General features: G+C 39.7%; 1 protein-coding gene across 1 annotated transcript in view; it reads left to right on the forward strand.

Moving 5' to 3' along the window:
• The window catches only part of RP2 (retinitis pigmentosa 2 (X-linked recessive)), a 44,510-nt gene that overhangs the window by 15,174 nt on the left and 8,918 nt on the right, over window positions 1-20,418 (forward strand). The window contains exons 2-3 of the mRNA XM_011982825.1: window positions 538-1,203; window positions 7,103-7,217. Coding sequence (XP_011838215.1) covers window positions 538-1,203; window positions 7,103-7,217 — 781 coding nt within the window. The remainder of the gene's footprint in view (window positions 1-537; window positions 1,204-7,102; window positions 7,218-20,418) is intronic.

A 20,418-nucleotide genomic window follows, 5' to 3' on the forward strand; every position in this document is an offset into this window, starting at 1 on the left:
ATCAGAAAGCTGAAATAGCAAGGTTGTGGTTAAGATCATTAGATACATAGGATATGAGTTGAATTTTTCATAGTCCCTTTTATTAAAACAATCATTTAAAAATATATTTTTGACCCTGGTACTCTACAAAGCTTAGTACATTTTTCACTTATATAAATTCCAAATAGGCTAAAAGCCTACTGACAATATTAACAGTAGCAATGATGATGTAGGTGTCACTTGGGTTAAGTCACGGGAAAATTCAAACCATAGTGTCACAGAGGCTACCCTTTAGCTTTCATGCCCAGAACACAATTTAATAGCAAAGAGAATGGATCTGTCTTCTGGGAGGTGTGTATATTGACTAAGATCACAAGTTTTATATTATTATTGAGAGAAACAATTTGTCCTGTTCATTTCCTTATTGTGTTTCAAAGTCATTGAGATTAAGAATTTCTATTTCAGCACTAAGAACTGTGCCTGGCAGCCAATAGGCATTTAGTTGATATTTGTTGAATAATGTTAATAATACTCAAGGTCTGTGTTTTGTTCCTGCAGGTTGATCCAAAAGACTACATGTTCAGTGGACTGAAGGATGAAACAGTAGGTCGCTTACCTGGGACAGTAGCAGGACAACAGTTTCTCATTCAAGACTGTGAGAACTGTAACATCTATATTTTTGATCACTCTGCTACAATTACCATTGATGACTGTACTAACTGCATAATTTTTCTGGGACCCGTGAAAGGCAGCGTGTTTTTCCGGAATTGCAGAGATTGCAAGTGCACATTAGCCTGCCAACAATTTCGTGTGCGAGATTGTAGAAAGCTGGAAGTGTTTTTGTGTTGTGCCACTCAACCCATCATTGAGTCTTCCTCAAATATCAAATTTGGCTGTTTTCAATGGTACTATCCTGAATTAGCTTTCCAGTTCAAAGATGCAGGGCTAAGTATCTTCAACAATACCTGGAGTAACATTCATGACTTTACACCTGTGTCAGGAGAACTCAACTGGAGCCTTCTTCCAGAAGATGCTGTGGTTCAGGACTATGTTCCTATACCTACTACTGAAGAGCTCAAAGCTGTTCGTGTTTCCACAGAAGCCAATAGAAGCATTGTTCCAATATCCCGGGGTCAGAGACAGAAGAGCAGCGATGAATCATGCTTAGTGGTTTTATTTGCTGGTGATTATACTATTGCAAATGCCAGGAAGCTAATTGATGAGGTAAGGACAAAGAGAAGAGAAATAGTCATACACCTAGATTTAAAAATGGACCACTATGGAGTACTTCCATTCTTTTCAAATTGGCTATTGGAAATACAGGCAACCCTCAAGTTATAATCCTTTGCCACCACCCCCTCCCCCAATAGATTCGTCTGTAAGTAGATTGCTGGGGCCTCAAAATACTTTCTCAAAGAAACTTTAAAAATATATATGTAATTCAATTCAGTAAGCATTAAGCATTTGTTTGTAAGTAGACTGCTTGGGCCTCAAAATACTTTCCCAAAGAAACTTTAAAAAAAAAAATTCAATTCAGTAAGCATTAAGCACCTATTATGTGCTAGTTACTGTTATATTTCACTGATGATAGGATGTCTATTTGTTTTCCATGGTTTTGCTTATCTGGAATGCATCTTATAATTGATAGCAACTCAGAAATGATGAACTACAGTATATGCTGGAGATGAAGATACATAGACAAAATTCTCTGCCCTTAAAGAGTTTTCATTATACTAGATGATTTCCAGAGAAGCTCACAAAAGTAGTACTGCTTAGTAAAGCGTGACATTTTATAATTATTTAGTGGGGAAATTTCTTTGGAGTTCTAATTGGTTAGGGGGTAAGAAAATGCAATTTGTGTGTGTGTGTGTGTGTGAGAGAGAGAGAGAGAGAGAGAGAGAGAGAGAGAGAGAGACGTGGTCTCGCTCTGTCACCAGGCTGGAGTGCAGTGGTGCGATCTCGGCTCACTGCAACCTCTGCCTCCCGAGTTCAAGCAGTTCTCCTGCCTCAGCCTCCCAAGTAGCTGGGACTACAGGTGTGCGCCACCACACCCAGCTAATTTTTTTTGTATTGTTAGTAGAGACAGGGTTTCACCATGTTGGCCAGGATGATCTCGATTTCTTGACCTCGTGATCTGCCTGCCTCAGCCTCCCAAAGTGCTGGGATTACAGGCATGAGCCACCACGCCCAGCCAAAAATACATTTAGGAATACAACTTTTGGACCCTGTTGTGACTGTGACAGCAACCTCCACATTATGTTCCTTATTTTCCTTTATTGCCATAGAAGGGAGCTTGATGCAGAAGAGTGAGATGGAAGCTAGGTTGGCAAAACTCATAGGCTTATGAACAGTGGGTCTTGGTGAGCTCATGAGTAGAGAAGGGTTTTTGGGGTTGCAGCTTCTGCTTGAAAAATAATTGGAGATACAGAGGTTAGGGGCTCCAGAAGCAGCAGTTCCTTAGTTGATGGGTGCTCCAGTGGGAAGACAGCAGTAGGATGTATTGATTATGCATTAATCAGGTACCTTCAGGAGGAATCTGTTTGAATTTAAAAACCAAACTTACAGAAATGGAGAAGTGAATGGAAAACTCATCAAGTCTCTTTTTTTTTTTAAGACGGATTCTCACTTTGTCTCCCAGACTGGAGTATAGTGGCGCCATATCAGCTCACTGCAACCTCTGCCTCCCGGGTTTAAGCGATTCTCCTGCCTCAGCCTCCCGAGTAGCTGGGATTACAGATGCCCGCCACCATGCCTGCTAATTTTTGTATTTTTAGTAGAGACAGGGTTTTGCCATGTTGGTTAGGCTGGTCTCTAATTCCTGACCTCAAGCAATCTACTCACCTCGGCCTCCCAAAGTGCTGGGATTATAGGTGAGAGCCACCATGCTTGGCTGGAAAACTCATCAAGTCTCTTTTTGAATGGATTTTTTTTTTAAAGTTGGAACATATCAAAAGGAATGATTTTAGGAAAATATTAAAAATGAATACCTCTCAATAGCTATACATTCCACAATGTAGAAAACCCATGTAGAAATGTCTGAAATCTACAAAGTATATCTGAGGTATAGTTTTTAAACCAACAGAAGTCAAAGTATAATTTTAAAACTTCTAGATTTTCTTTTTTGCTTATGCCTATGTGATAAAAACATTCTATGAATCTGGTAAGATATAGAAAAATGTGCTTCTGGCTTTTGAGCTATCTGATCACATGTTAATCCAACATCTGAGAGGTAAATGCTTTCATTATGCTGTATGGTGATTTTTTTAAAAAAAACTACATACAATTTTCAAAATACGTAATTATTTAGGTTAAACTCCTTTTTCGTAGGTAATGAGGAGTGGACATAAAGAATATTTAGCATGCTTAAAGAGAAAAGCCATCAAAACAGTGTTTCTTCATGAGTCATCAAATGTTCTTAACCTTTTAACCTTTGGTATCTGGTATGTGAAATGGGAGTGTTGTGTGCCCTTGAAAAGAATATGACCAGGAAGAATGATGTTCTTTAGATATCCCCTGGAATACAATATAAACAATAATCCCACAGCGATAATAATAATTAACACTTACATAGTGTTTACTATATGCCAGGCACTATAGAAAGGAATTTAAATGAATTAACTCAATACTCAAAACAACTCTATGAAATAAGTGCTATTATTCCCCATTTTACAGATATGAAAAATAGACCAAAAGAGGGTAAGTACCTTGCAAAAGGTCATTCAGCTGGTAAACAGCAGAGCCATGATTCCAGTCCAGGCAGTCTAGCTGTGTAGGCCACACCTTAACCCTTAAACATGATGCTGTTATGCTGCCTCAGTGGTAAAGGCAAGTTGCTGAATGCCTGGTGGAGCAGGAATGTGACTGAAAGCATGTGGACTCTAGGGCCTTCCAGTCTAGGGACTATTTGGCTATAGTTATCCTATCTTATTCTGAAAGTACAGAATTAAGGAATGAAGAGAACAAACAAAAAATAAAATACCAAGTACATGTGAAGAGGGTATCAAAACATGCTGAAAGACAAAAGACTTACATATTATATTGAGAGATTACATTTTTAAAAAATGAAATGAGTTCACAGGGAAATATGTATAGAAGCTAGTGAATCTTGAGATAAAAAAATAAAACTTGAGTCTTTCTCATGTCGTAACACAAGTGTCTTAGGACAGCTTAGACTGAAACTATGATTGCTAACTCTATATTTGTTAAACCCCAGGAGGATCACAGAATTTTGTTTCACATTGTTTTAATGCATTAAATACTTTTTTTTTTTTTTTTTTTTTGGCAATAGGAAGTATACAATTTGAGAGAGGGTAGGAAGTCTAAAAAGGCTGGGTAAAGCAGAAAGTACACTCCATAGGAAGCCAAGAGAAGTTACTAGACTTTGGTTTTCTCACGTAAAAATCAGATTCCAGCCAGGCGTGGTGGCTCACGCCTGTAATCCCAGCACTTTGGGAGGCCGAGGCGGGTGGATCATGAGATCAGGAGTTCAAGACCAGCCTGGCCAAGATGGCGAAACCCCGTCTCTACTAAAAATACAAAAATTATCCAGGCGTGGTGGTGGACACTTGTAATCCCAGCTACTCGGGAGGCTGTGGCAGGGAATTGCTTGAACCCACGAGGCAGAGGTTGCAGTAAGCCAAGATCACACCACTGCACTCCAGCCTGGGCGAGAGAGCAAGACTCTGTCTCAAAAACAAACAAACAATAAAAATCACATTCCTCGACTTTTCTTACCTACATCACAGATATGTACAGGATAAAGTAGAATAAAATAGTTTGAATTGTTTGGGAGTATTTCATCATCTGAAATTGAAGTTGGGTAGTTACCACTATTTTTAAGTCTTTAAAAGTAGAAGAATTTTCATGAAAAGGAGTCTCTCCAAATATCTGTGGGGAAATATTAAAGTATAGTTTATTATTTAGGTAACATTATTTTGAAGTAATCATCATAATCATATTAGTTTGTGTTTATAAAATGAAATATGATAAGCACTCTAGAAAATAAGAGAGGTAGAATTGTTTCTGATATTTTTATTTTACAGTCATCTGGCAGTGATGTCCATGTAATTCTCTACAATTTTTAAATGTATGTTTCTTTTTTTGGAGGCAGCATTGAATGAGGGTATTTCAAGATTCTGAAATAGGATTTGAGTTTGATAAAATTTGATGGAATAGTATGGAATAATGTAGCCATAGGATGAAATACTATCAGCCATTAAAACTGATTTTATGTAGAAAATGTCACAATCAAGTAAGTGAAAATCTGTAGAATATTATGTAAGTAACTGATTCTTTTAAGTAGGTAAATCTGGAAAGTTATAGATACTTAAATGTTAACAGTCGTTTTATTAAGAGTTTTTTTTTTTTTTTGTAGTTCTGTGGATTTAACAATGAGCATATATTATTTCTGTAATGGGAGAAAAAGAAAACTGGGAGGGTATGCCTGTATGGCAGTAGTAGCATCTTTTAGTTGTAGCACCCTGGTTGATATTTCTTCATTTCTATTTTTTATTTTTCAAATGTTCTGTGTTGAGAATATATGTTACTTTTAATTATTAAAAACCTAACAAGCTTTGCTAAAAATTAAGTGGTTGGAATAACTACTTTTTTTTTTTTAGAGACAAGGTTTTGCTCTGTTGTCCAGGCTGGAGTGCAATGGTGAGATCATAGCTCAGTGTAGCCTCTAACTCCTGGGCTTAAGGGATCCTCCCATCTCAGCCTCCTGAGTAGCTAGGACTACCGGCACATACCACCACACCTGGCTAATTTTTAAAAATTTTTTATAAAGATGGGGTCTTGCTGTGTTTCCCAGGCTGGTCTCAAACTCCTAGTCTCAAGCAATCCTCCCAACTTGGCCTCTCAGAGTGCTCGGAATGCAGGTGTGAGCCATGATGCTGGGCTGACTTTGCATTTTTAAAAACTACTTTCATAATTACTTTAAAAATTAATATGTCCTCATTGTGGAGAATTATAGAAATAAGAAAGAGTAAAATAAGTTTAAAATCAATACATAATTGTGCCATACCTTGAATAATCTTTTTAGGAATAATTTTTAAATTTATTTAGTCTGTAATCGGATTAACTAGGTTTGAATCACAGTTCTGTCACTTAATTGTTAAATGTCCTTGGGCAAGTTCCTTAATCACTGTGCGCCTTAGTTTTCACATCTGTACAATGAGGGTAATGATACCTACTTCATGACAGGGTTAAATATATATATGTAAAGTACATAAAACTGCCTGCCACATAGTAAGAGCTCCATAATTGTGATCTACCATTATTGTGCTATTCTATATAAATTTGTATCATGCCTTTTAAAAATAACATTATTGGCCAGGTACAGTGGCTCATGCTTTTAATTCCAGCATCTTGGGTGGCTGAGGCAGGAGGATGGCTTGAGCCCAGGAGTTCAGGATCAGCCTGGCAACATGGCCAGAACCTGTCTCTACAAAAAAATTTTAAAAATTAGCCGGGCATGGTGGCACAGGCCTGTAGTCCTAGCTGCTTGGGAGGCCGAGGTGGGAGAATCGTTTGAGCCCAGGAGTTTCAGGCTGCAGTGAGCTATGATTGCACCACTACATTCCAGCCTGGGCAACAGAGTGACACCCTGTCTCAAAAAAAAAAAAAAAGAAAAGAAAAGAAAAATAAATAAATAAAAGTAAAATTAACATTATTACATAAGCTTTTCCTCATTTTATTATAACATCTTTGTTGTATTTAATGAACTATGATAAATGTAATGAACTATGGCATTTCGTCATGTGACTGTACCATAGTTTACTTAACCATTCTCTTCTTATTGGACATTCGCAGTATCACCAAACTAAAACTTCCATCTGGTCGTAGAAAAATTTTAATCATGTTTTAAACTTGAGAGATAATTCACATTTATTTGACCCTTACTCTTAACTGCAGTACTAAACCAGAACCACCCATCTGTAAGAAAGAATCTCATATATATAGTGAGAACTTATTATAGCAAACACCCTGAATTAGACTTATAATTAAAACAAAAATCAGTGTGCTGTTGTTGCATTTTATACAGAGAAATACTAGAATAGGAAATCATTGTTTTAGTCTCAGAAGTTCATTTTAAAATCTCAATGAAATTTTATTTTCACAGATGGTTGGTAAAGGCTTTTTCCTAGTTCAGACAAAGGAAGCGTCCATGAAAGCTGAGGATGCTCAAAGGGTTTTTCGGGAAAAAGCACCTGACTTCCTTCCTCTTCTGAACAAAGGTACCTTCTGGATGATTGGTATACTTTTGTGGATATTTTCTTTACATACCAATTTGATTTACTTTTGCCTTTAACATTTCTTTTACATTGCTTCTCTTTCTCATTTGTTCTTTTTTTTCTGTTATTGTTCAGAAATGTCAAAATTTCACATCACTCAAGGAGCCCTAGATAACTAACTAGAAATTAGTTAACTAATTTTTTTCCCTTTTTTTTCTATCCTTTTTTTTCCCCTATCCTCTGTTCTTAGTACTGAAAGTCACATTTTATTATGTATCTTATTATTTTAATTATTGTATTATCATTGTACCTTTATAGTGTGAGTAAATATTTCATACTCCCTGCTCAGAGTTGCAAAGCACTTGATAAAGATTCTTTCTATCTTCAGTGTGCTTTAATCATACCAGAAAAGAAATAAGAAATATAAAGTGGTATACTATTTTATGTATTTAATATGATTGATTAACTTCCTGTGTATAATTAGAATTGTTTTCCCTAATGGGTAAATGCCACCAATAAATTTCAGATACTGGATATAGGTCTTCAAAGAGAGGAACTTGAGTATGTGTGCCCACCTGAAGGGTTACTGTCTGCCTACCTGTATTTGAAGGTGTATTGATTCTAGAGGACAGAGTACTCTTTACCTGTTCAGAGTGGATACATTGTTTGCTCAAGGCTCATCAGGCTTTCCTTGACTGGCCTGAGCAAATATGTATAGTAATATGCAGTGTTGATTGGGTATACCCTAGAGAGAGGGCCCATCTGCATTTTATGTGCTCTTTATGTATAAAAACATTATAATAAACTGCAAAAATCTGTATGCAAATGTTAGAGGATTGTTAGGATAATAAGTAATGCTGGGTGTAACTCAGCTGGTAAGTATTAATGCAGTATTTGATAATACTTTTGTGGTTACTGTAGTGGTAGCAAGGACTTGCTGTGACCCCTGCATGACTCTACCCCAGAATATATGTAGGAAATTCTGACCTGGCCCCTTTAATGCAACCATTTTGATGTGGGAACATTTGGAAGCTTGAAAGTGAACCTTTAACCTCTTAGCAGCTTTTGGAAATTGAATCAGGTAATAAGTGTATTGGACATACTAAAGTGTGAGAGTTAGGAATAAAGTGAGCCTATCGGTAGGGCTAAATTAATGATTTATGTACTTGTGTGATGTTAGTGAAGTAGTATTACAGAATTGTTCCAACCCAAATATAGTATCTGCATTTAAGTAACAGAAAATTCCACATGGAAGAAGTAAAATGTTCTATTGCTGCAAAAAGTAGAACTAAAAACAGTAAGCAGATGTTGCAGGAATTTCAGCAAATAAATATCATACAAACAAGTCTTAAAAACCAGAGATGCCTATAGGAGGTATTCAAAGACTGATGAGTTCATATCAAAAGATCTTAGGAGCCAGCTTGAAGGAGTTTCCATGGGCCAAATTCGGGACAATTTAACAATTAAAAAGAATACTGGGACTAGATGTAGTGCTTAACCCCTGTAATCCCAGCATTTTGGGAGGGTGAGGTGGAAGGATTGCTTAAAGCCAGGAGTTTGAAACCCACCTGGGCAACGTAGCAAGACCCTGTCTCTACAAAAAATACAAAAATTAGCTAGGGATGATGCACACCTGTAGTCCCAGCTACTCAGGAGCTGAGGTGGGAGGTCGCTGGAGCCCAGGAGCTTGAGGCTGCAGTGAGTTATGCTCACGCCACTGCACTGCAGCCTGGGCAACAGAGCAAGACCTTGTCCCCAAAAAAGAGAAGAAGAATGAAGGTAATGATTTAGCAACAGAAATCTATGCATCCATATTGTTAAACAAAAAGGGGAGGGAAGAAAAGAATGTTCATCTGCTGTTTACAGAATATTGTGAGCTAAAAGATGCAGAAGGAATGATGGACTTTGGAAATCACCATTTCCAACCCCAATGTAATAATTATTTCAGACAAAGATTATCAGTGGGTGCTAAAACTATTGGGGTAAAAGTTGCTAAGAAGTAGGATATTTGGCTGCGTGTGGTGGCTTATGCCTGTAATCCCAACACTTTGAGAGGCCAAGGCGGGTGGATCATGAGGTCAGGAGTTTGAGACCAGCCTGGCCAACATGGTGAAACCCCGTCTCTACTAAAAATATGAAAATTAGCCGGTGTGATGGCAGGTGCCTGTAATCCCAGCTACTCGGGAGGCTGAGGCAGATAATTGCTTGAACCTGGGAGGCAGAGGTTGCAATGAGCCAAGATCGCGCCACTGCACTCCAGCCTGTGTGAAAGAGCAAGACTCTGTCTCAAAAAAAGAGGATATTTATACATCCTAATTCAAAGGGGGAAACCTTTACAGCAGAGATTTGGTGATCACCATGTTAACCCGGTGATCAAACAGCATCTTTGATGGACAGCCTGACGTGTGTTATTTGTGATGTGATGCAGTGAAAAAAATACACAACATCACATGTAGAGTGTTCTTGCCAAAGTAGCCTGAATCTAATTGAGCCAAGACTTCTAGTTTGTAGGAAGAAAATAAATATGTTAAATGACACCATAAGGAAATAAGACAAATCCAAAATAGAAGACCTTCTACAAGACAACTGGCTAGGTCTCTTCAGACAGTATAATGGAAAACAAAAAAGATGGGGGAATTATTCTGGATTAAGAAACTAAAGAGACATAACTAAATGCAATGAGTGAACCTTGATTGGATCTTAGATTGGGTTGGAGTGAGCTGTAAAAGGCATATTTGGGACAAGTGGGGAAGTTTGAAGATGAGATAGAATTATCGTTAATATCCTTTGGTATGATAATGGTGGTGTGGTTATGCAGGAGATACATGCTGAAGTGTTCTTATGTCTGCTACTTTCAAATGACTCAGCAAAACAAAGCATATATGTGCAGATAGATGGTGTTTATTTTGTAATAAAGCAAATGGGGACAAATGTTAACTTTTGGTGGGTGTAGGTGAAGGGCAAATGCATATTTATGCTATTCTTTCAACTCTTCTATAATGTATAGAAATTTTCAAAATAAAAAGTTGGGGAAAACTTTTAAGCTGCTCAGCAATGCATTGATTCCTGTGGAATAGTGAGTAGGCTGGCAGTGGTGATATTCTAGCAGGAGTTGGATGGACTGGGCCCTTATCTAAAAGCGGCCATCAGTCATCCTAAGGCAGGGTTTCTCAACTGTGGCAGTACAGACATTTTAGGCCAGGTAATTCTTTGTTATGAGAGGCTGTCCTATACCTTACAAGATGTTTGGCAGCATCTCTGGCCTGTACCCATTAGATGCCAATAAACCACCACCCCAGTTGTGGTAACCAAAAATGTTTCCAGATGTTGCCAGATGTCCCCAGGGGTGTGGGAAGGAGGCAAAATTGCTCCCAGTTGAGAACCACTGTACTGAACTAAGGGTGGTCTTATTTATTATATATTTTTTTGAGAATTCCCATGTATCTTAAATAATTTGCACCTCAGAGTCTCTCAATTTTCCTCTTTAGTTGCAATAGTCACATTTATTTTTAATATTTAATAAAGCTATTTGACTGCTTAATAAGAGAATTCATTGTTTCCCATCATGAGGATCTCCAAATCTGAATAATTCTCAGAATCATCCAGGGTGCTTTTAAAAATGTACATTTTCAGCCAGGCACAGTGGCTCACACCTGTAATTCCAGCACTTTGGGAGGCTGAGGCAGGCGGATCGCTTGAGCCTAGGAGTTCAAGACCAGCCTGGGCAACATGGCAAAACCCTGTCTCTACAAAAATTAGCTGCATGTGATGGTGTGCACCTGTAGTCCTAGCTACTTGGAGGCTGAGGTGGGAGGATCACCTGAGCCCAGGGAGGTTAAGGCTGCAGTGACCCATGATCGCTCCACTGCACTCCAGCTTGGGCAGCAGAGTGAGACCTTGTCTCAAATACATAAATACATAAACAAATTTCCCCTCCCCTCCCCTCCCCTCTCCTCTCCTCTCTTTTTTTTGACAGGGTCTCACTCTGTTGCCCAGGCTAGAGTGCAGTGATGCAGTCTTGGCTCACTGCAACCTCTGTCTCCGGGGCTCAAACAATCCTCCTGCCTCTGACTCCTGGGCTCAAGCAATCCATTCACCTCAGCCTCCCAGGTAGCTGGAACTACAGTCGTGCGCCACCATACCCAGTTAATTTTTGATTTTTTGTAGAGACAGCATTTTGCCATGTTGCCCAGGCTAGTCTCGAACTCCTGGGCTCATGCAATTCATCCACCTCAGCCTCCCAAAGTGCTGAGATTACAGGCATAAGCCACCGAGACCAGCCAATAAACAAATTTTCTACTCCCTCCCCAGAAAGCCTAATTCAGAAATCTTTGAGATGTACCCTTGGAATATTCCTTTTTTGATAGTTCTCCAGATTAGTCAGACTTGGGTTATTTTGTTTTAGGGAATAATTCATTCAGTTATTCAACAAACATAGTAGATGAGGTCCGAGAAGTAGTAGAGAGAGAGTCAGATAATGTAGGGCCTTGTAGGCCACTGTAGAGACTTTGGCTTCTATAGTAGTCTGAGTGAGATGAGATGCTACTGGACATTTGTGGGCTTTTTTGAAATAAACTTTTTATATTGGAATGATTTTAGGTTTACAGAAAAATTGCAAAGATAGTACAGAAAGTTTCTGTATATCCCTTACCCAGCTTCCCTAAATGTTAACATAACCATAGTACATTTGTCAAAGCTAAGAAATTTACATTGGTAAAATGCTAACTTAAACTACAGACTTTATTCAAATTTTACCAGTTTTTCAACTTATGTCCTTTTTCAGTTCCAGAATTCAGTCCAAGATCCCACATTGCTTTTTGTTGCCATGTCTCCTTAATTTCCTGTGACAGATGTGACATTTCTTCAGTTTTTCCTTGTTTCTCATAATCTTGAAACTTTTGAATAGTAGCGGTCAATTATTTTGTAGAATGTTCCTCAATTTATGTTTATCTGACATTTTCCTCTGGTTAGACTAGGGTTATAGGTTTTTAGGAAGAGGAAGTGCCCTTCTCATCCATGACATCACAGGGCACATGATGTCAATATGAGGTGGTATCTGCCAGATTTCTCTGCTGTAAAGTTTCCATGTTTCCCTTTCCACTTGAAAATGAGTCACTAAGATCAACACACAATCAAGGAGAGGAGAATTAAGCTCTAACATCGGGAGACAGGAATATCCACATACATTATTTGGAATTCTGTAAGAAAGATTTGTCCTGACTGGGCGTGGTGGCTCACGCCTATAATCCCAGCACTTTGGGAGGCCAAGGCAGGAGGATCACGAGGTCAAGAGGTCAAGACCATCCTGGCCAACATGGTGAAATCCCATCTCTACTAAAAATAGATAAATTAGCTGGACATGGTGGCACACACCCATAGTCCCAGCTACTCGGGAGGCTGAGGCAGGAGAATCGTTTGAACCTGGGAGGTGGAGGTTGCAGCGAGCTGAGATCATGCCACTGCACTCCAGCCTGGGTGACAGAGTGAGACTCTGTCTCAAAAAAAAAGAAAAAGAAAAAATAAAGAAAAATTTGTCCCTTCTTCCCATTTATTCAGTCATTTATTTCTCATGGGTGTGTATTTTATTCTTTAAGTTATAATCCAATACTATCAAATTGTTCTGGTTTTAACCATCTGGAGCTCTTTTAGGTTGGCTTTTTTGTCCCTTTGACATGCCCCATCCTTTTGAATTTTGAACACTTCCTTACTTTCTGGCCCTACAAGATGCTCCAGGCTCATCCTGTATTTTTCCTTGCTCCAGAACTAGTATCAACCATTTCTCTAAGGAACCCTGGTTTCTTTTATTCTAGAATGATAGTTAGAAGCCAAGATCTGGGTGCTAGGTGTGTCCTTTGCTAATGGAATACCACTGGTTCTAGGCCTTTTCAACAGACAAAGGTAAAAAGTACATGCATGACTATTAACCTGTATATACACACACATCTATAATCCTGTATCTATCTATCTATTAAAATACCTCTGACCCTAATCCGGCACCACAGAGTTCATTCTAGCATCCCTTCCCTTGCTTTTTTGCGACTTCTTACTCTGAAAGTGAGAAACCTGGCTTTCATTATGTACATTTTATTCACTTATTTGTTTTTCCCTAGTATAAATATAATATAGTTTTAGAATTACTAACCCATACCCCTGTGAGAAACTTATTTACCAACTAGAGTGCAGTTGGTATTGTATAGTCTTGTCTTTAGCCTTACAGTAGCCACTCAAAACAGTTTTCCAAAGTCCTGAGGTCAGCTCCTTTTTCCCTTATCCCCTTCATTGAAGTATTGGCACACATTTATAATACTGTTAGATTCATTTGTCACAAGCTGCATTCCATCCTTGGATACCATGACATCTTGGTTAATTTTTTAAAATTTGCATACAGTAACATTCATTTGGCATGAGTTTTGATGAGTGCATTAAGTCCACCACCCCGTTTATCACCCCAGTACCATAGAAAACAGTTCTCCCTAAAAATTTCCCTTGTGTGGCCCCTTTAGTCAGTCAACCACAACTCCTGGCAACTGATTTGTCTCCTATCCTTATGATTTTGTCTTTTCCAGAGTGTCCCATAAATGGAATCATACAATATGTAGCCTTTTGAGTCTGGCTTCATTTATTAAAATGCATTTGTGATTCAGCCTTCTTGCTAGGTGACTTGATAACTTGTTCCTTTTTTTTTTTCTTTTTTCTGACAAAGTGTCTCGCTCTGTTGCCCAGGCTGGGGTGCAATGGTGCGATCTTGGCTCACTGCAACCTCCGCCTCCTGGGTTCAAGCGAGTCTCCTGCCTCAGCTTCCCAAGTAGCTGGGATTACAGGTGCCTGCCACCACACCCAACTAATTTTTGTATTTTTAGTAGAGATGGGGTTTCACCATGCTGGCCAGGCTGGTCTCGAAGTCCTGACCTCAGGCGATCCACCCGCCTCAGCCTCCCAAAGTGTTGGGATTACGGGCATGAGCCACCGCTCCCAGCTAACTTGTTCCTTTTTATTGCTGAATAGTATTCCTTGTATTGATGTACCAGTTTGTTTTTCCATTCAATTATTGGACATCCTGCTTGTTTCCAGTTTTTGCCAATTATGAATAAAGACACTATAAACATTTGTGTGTTTTTTTATTGAGGTAAAATATACATACATAATTTACCATCTTTGCCATTTATAAGTATACAGTTCAGTGGTAATAAATACATTTACATTCTCTTTTTTTCTCCACATTCCCTCTCACCCCACCGTCCCCTTTTCCAGCCTCTGATAACCACCGATCTACTCTCTATCTTCACGTGATCCACTTTTTTAGCCCCCACATATGAGTGAGAGCATGTGATATTTGTCTTTCTGTGCTTGGCTTATTTCACTTAACCTAATGGTCCCTAGTTCCACCCATGTTGTTGCAAATGACAGGATTTCATTCTTTTTATGACTTAATAATATTCCATTGTATAAATGTAACACATTTTCTTTATCTATTTATCTGTTGATGGGCCAGTTTCATATTTTGACAGTTGTGAATAGTGCTGCAGTGATCATGAGTGCAAATATCTCTTTGACATATTAATTTCCTTTCTTTTGGATCTGTACCTAGTTGTGGAATTGCTGGATCATGTTGTAGTTCTATTTTTAGTTTTTTGAGGAACCTGCATTGTGTTTAGGTTTTTGAGTGTACATAACTTTTAAAATCACTTGGGTAATGTGCTAGCATTTAGTATTGTCAGTTTTCTAATAGGTGTGTCATGGTATCTCATTGTGTTTTTTAAATCAACTTTTAATTTTGGAATAATTTTAGATTCACAGGAAAGTTGTCAAGATAGGCCAGGCGTGGTGGCTCATGCCTGTAATCCCAACACTTTGGGAGGCCGAGGCAGGAGGATTGCTTGAGCCCAGGAGTTCAAAACCAGCCTAGGCAACATAATGAGACTTTGTCTCTACAAAAAGGAAAAAAAAAATGAGCCGAGCATGGTGTCACGCGCCTGTTGCCCCAGCTACTCTGGAGGCTGATCTCAGGAGCGAGGCAAAGATGCCCTCCATCACTATTCTGTAAGTGTTCAGTCTCACCATTAGGAATGATGTAAGGAGGCTGGGCGTGGTGGTTCATGCCTGTAATCCCAGCACTTTGGGAGGCCGAGGTGGGTGGATCACTTGAGGCCAGGAGTTTGAGACCAGCCTGGCCAACATGGTGAAACCCCATCTCTACTAAAAATACAAAAAATTAGCTGGGCGTGGTGGCACTTGCCTGTAATCCCAGCTACTCGGGAGGCTGAGGCAGGAGAATCACTTGAGCCCAGGAGGTGGAGGTTGCAGTGAGCCAAGATCGCGCCACTGCACTCCAGCTTAGGAGACAGGGCAATACTCCATCTCAAAAAAAAAAAAAAAAAAAGAATGATGTCAGTGGCTGGGTGCAGTGGCTCATGCCTGTAGTCCCAGCATTTTGGGAGGCCGAGGCAGGTGGATCACTTGAGCCCAGGAATTCGAGACCAGCGTGGGCAACAAGGCAAAGCCTCATCTCTACAAAAAAGTACAAAAATTAGCTGGGTGTATGATGGTGTGTGCCTGTGGTCCCAGCTACTTGGGAGACTGAGGTGGGAGGATCACTTGAGCCTGGGAGGCAGAGGTTGCAGTTAGCTGAGATCACACCACTGCACTCCAGCCTGGTGGGGAGTGACCTAAGGAGATCCTGTCTCAAAACAACAACAACAACAACAACAACAAAAAAATGATTGCAGGTCTAGGCACAGTTGCTCATGCCTGTTATCCCAGCAATTTGGGAGGCCAAGGCAGGAAGATTGCTTGAAGCCAAGAGTTCAAGACCAGTCTGTACAAAATGAGACCCCCATCTCTTAAAAAAAAATAAATTAAATTAAAATTTTAAAAGGATTTATGTCAGTTGTAAGTTCTCTCTCTCTCTCTGTCTCTCTGTCTCTCTCCCTCCCTCCCTCCCTCCCTCCCTCCTGTAGTCCCAGCACTTTGGGAGGCTGAGGCAGTGATTCTCCTGCCTCAGCCTCCCGAGTAACTGGGATTACAGGCATGCACCACCATGCCCAGCTAATTTTGTATTTTTAGTGGAGACAGGGTTTCCTGATGTTGGTCAGGCTGTTCTCAAACTCCTGACCTCAGGTGATCCGCCCGCCTCAGCCCCCCAAAGTGCTAGAATTACAGGCGTGAGCCACCACGCCCAGCCGTCAGTTGTAGGTTTTCATACATACTTTTTTTTTTTTTTTAAGGCGGAGTTTTGCTCTTATTGCCCAGGCTGGAGTGCAATGGCATGATCTCGGCTCACCGCAACCCCGGCCTCCTGGGTTCAGGTGATTCTCCTGCCTCAGCCTCCCGAGTAGCTGAGATTACAGGCATGCACCACCTTGCCCGGCTAATTTTGTATTTTTAGTAGAGATGGGGTTTCTCCATGTTGGTCAGGCTGGTCTCGAACTCCTGACCTCAGGTGATCTGCCCGCCTCGGCCTCCCAAAGTGCTGGGATTATAGGTGTGAGCCACCGTGCCTGGCCCAGGACATAACTTTGTTTAATGTGTGTTTCTGTTTAAAGATACATTATTTAGTATATACTGTTGATTCATTAACATTGAACTCACAGCCAACAGCACTAGAACTCATGCTGGAGAAAAGCTTATCTAACACATTGTCTCCCGAGGCACAGCACAGCCTTCCTCAGTTTAGGAGCCATTAGATAGCACTTCAGCACTGCGTTTGGGGGCTGTTTTATTTTATTGGAGACAGGGTCTTGCTCTGTCACCCAGGCTAGAGTGCAATGGTGTGACCGTAGCTCGCTGTAACCTCAAACTCATGGGCTCAGGTGATCCTCCCACCTCAGACTCCCAAGGAGCTAGGACTACAGGTGCACTCTACCATGCCCAGCTATTTTTTTTTTTTTTTTTTTAACATAAAGGAGACAAGGTCTTGCTTTGTTGCCCAGGCTGGTCTTGAACTCCTGGGCTCTGGTGATCCACCCAACTCAGACTCCCAAAGTGCTGGGATTACAGGCATGTGCCACCACACCCAGCCCCCAGCTATTTTTCTTTAAACAATATTGTAGAGTTGGGGTCTTGCCGTGTTACCCAGGCTGATCTCGAACACCTGGCCTCAAGCAATCCTCCCTCCTCAACCTCCCAAAGTGCTGAGATTACAGGCATGAGCCACTGTGCCTGACCTAGGGGATATTTTAAACAGGCAAAATCACCAACAAAAAGCACAAAAATGTGAAAAATATGGCACTACCTAGACTTCACAAAGGACACTTTCTTATAGTACAATAGCTGAAACAAAAAGGCGGAGTGTCACCTTGTTCAACCTCAGCTGGGAGCACACACGTCAGGCAATGCAAATTTTTTGCCACTGTGCATGTCCACAAATAACCATGAAAGCACTGCAAGCATTGATTTGGGGAGTTACAAATGAATTTTAGCAAGTAGGTAAATTTGAAATGAAGGGATCTGCATATAATGAGGACTGACTATATTTGTTATTCAATGTTACAATTTTTCCTTTAAGCACTGCTTTAGGTGCATCTCACAAATTTTGATATGTTGTATTTTCATTTTTATTTAATTCAGAGTTTGGCAAAATGTGGCCCACTGCGCGCTTTAATAAATGAAGTCTTATTGGAGCACAGCCACACTCATTCTTTTTTTTTCTTTCTTTTTTTTTGAGATGGAGTTTTGCTCTTGTCACCCAGGCTGGAGTGCAGTGGCATACTGCAACCTCCGCCTCCCGGGTTCAAGCGATTCTCCTGCCTCAGTCTCCCGAGTAGCTGGGATTACAGGTGCCTGCCACAACGCCCAGCTAAGTTTTGTATTTTCAGTAGAGATGGGGTTTCACCATGTTGGCCAGGCTAGTCTCAAACTCCTGACATCAGGTGATCTGCCCGCTCAGCCTCCCGAAGTGCTGGGATTACAGGCATAAGCCACTGCACCTGGCCACTCATCCTTTTATCTATTATGTTATGATACACAAAGCCTGAAATATTTCCTGTCTGGCCCTTTACAGAAAAAGTATGTTGACCCCTGATTTAGTTAAAAATATTTTTTTAGTGATCCACAGATTATTAAGAAGTATAATTGTTTAATTTCCAAACATTTGGGGACTGTCCAGGTATATTTCTATTATTGATTTCTAAATCCTGTTATGGTCCAAGAATGCGCATTTGTATGATTTCTGTTTTCTTTATTAAAATGTGTTTTATGGCACAATATGGCTTATCTTGGTGAATAGTCTATGTGCATCTGAGAAGAATGTGTAATCTGCTGTTGCTTGGTTGAATTTTCTATAAATGTCCACTAGGTCAAGTTGGTTGATAGTGCTATTCAGGTTATTTGTATCCTTGCTGATTTTCTGCCTACTTGTTCCATAAATCAATGAGAGAGGAGTGTTGAAGTCTCCAACTGTAATTGTGGATTTGTCTGTTCTCTTTTCAGATCCTGTCAGGTTTTGTCTCATGTATTTTGAAGCTCTGTTATTATGTGCATACACATTTAGGATTGTTATATCTTCTTGGAGAATCTTTCATTATTATGTGATGTCCCTCATTTTTTTTTTAAGAGAGGGGTTCTTGCTCTGTCACGCAGTCTGGGGTACAGTGGTGCAGTCATAGCTCACTGCAGCCTCAAACTCCTAGGGCCCAAGTAATCCTCCCACCTAGGCCCCCTGAGTAGCTGGGATTACAGACACAAGTCACCATGTCCGACTCTGATGTCTTCCTTTATCTCTAATAGTTTTCCTTGTTCTGAAATCTACTTCATCTCAAATTAATATAGCTACTCTAGCTTTCATTTGGTTAGTGTTTCATTGTAAAGATTTATCTCTTTTCTTTTAGCTTATCAAGGCTGTATATTTAAAATGAGTTTTTGTAGACAGCATGTAGTTGGTTTTTGCTTTTTAATCCAGTCTGTCAGTCTCTTTTAACTGCCATATTTGGACCATTCACATTGAAAGGGATTATTGATACAGTTGGATCAAAATCTCTCATCTTGCTAGCTGATTTCTACTCCATTTGTTCTTTTTTTCTTATTACCTCTTTTTCTTTTTAGCAATTTTATAATTCCACTTAATTTCCTTTATTGACTTATATTTATACCTCTTCTTCAAAAACTTACTTAATGGTTATGTTGGGTTTTACAGCAAATATTTTTAAATAATTTGAGTCTACCTTCTAATATTACACAACTTCACCTGTCATCTAAGGACCTGATAACATTATATTCTTAATTCTTCTTTCTCATCCCTGTGTCATTATTGTAATATATTACTGTTGTATATGCTATAAACACCTAATACATTGTTAATGTTATTGCTTTGAACTGTTTTTTTGTTTGTGTGTGTGTTTGTTTGTTTTTGAGACAGGATCTCACTTTGATGCCCAGGCTGGAGTGCAGTGGCTTGATCTCGGCTCACTGCAGCCTCAACCTCCATAGCTAACATGATTCTCCTACCTCAGTCTCCCGAGTAGCTGGGACTACAGACATGCGCTACTACGCCTGGCTAATTTTTGTATTTTTTTGTAGAGATGGGGCTTTGCCATGTTGCCTAGGCTGGTCTTGAACTCCTGGGCTAAAGCAATCTGCCTGCCTCAGCCTCTCAAAGTGCTAGGAATACAGGGGTGAGCCACTGTGCCTGGCCTGAACTGTCACTTATTTTTAGAGCAATTAAAAATAAAAATATAGATCATACTTTATAGGCAGTTTTAGAGCAGAGGAATGTCATGGTCCTTTTAAAATGTAAATCCTGTCACTGGTTGCTTTAATGGGGAAGCAAAGAGACCAGCTAGGAGGCTGTTGCAGTAATCTAATTGAGACATAGTGGCTTGTTCCAAGGTCATGTTAGATAACTCAGAAGGGTTCACTAGATAAGACATCCAGAAATCCTTTTTGTCTGCTTCAGAGTCTCACAATTTTTCATGACAGCTGAAATATTTAGATCTAAAGCTACCACGAACTATCTGAATAAGATGTTCATATTAAAACACTAAAAACATAACCAGTAATCCTTGTTGACCTCATAGTTCAGTTAGAAATAATCACAGTAATTGGCATCATCATTAGATAGAGGGACAAATAGTAGTGTTTAACAAGTGCATTGTCAATATTTTAATTTTTAAAAAATTTACTTTGGGAGGCCGAGACGGGCGGATCACGAGGTCAGGAGATCGAGACCATCCTGGCTAACACAGTGAAACCCCATCTCTACTAAAAAATA

This window comes from Mandrillus leucophaeus, unplaced genomic scaffold, assembly GCF_000951045.1.
Source record: "Mandrillus leucophaeus isolate KB7577 unplaced genomic scaffold, Mleu.le_1.0 Scaffold243, whole genome shotgun sequence".
Lineage (NCBI taxonomy): Eukaryota > Metazoa > Chordata > Mammalia > Primates > Cercopithecidae > Mandrillus > Mandrillus leucophaeus.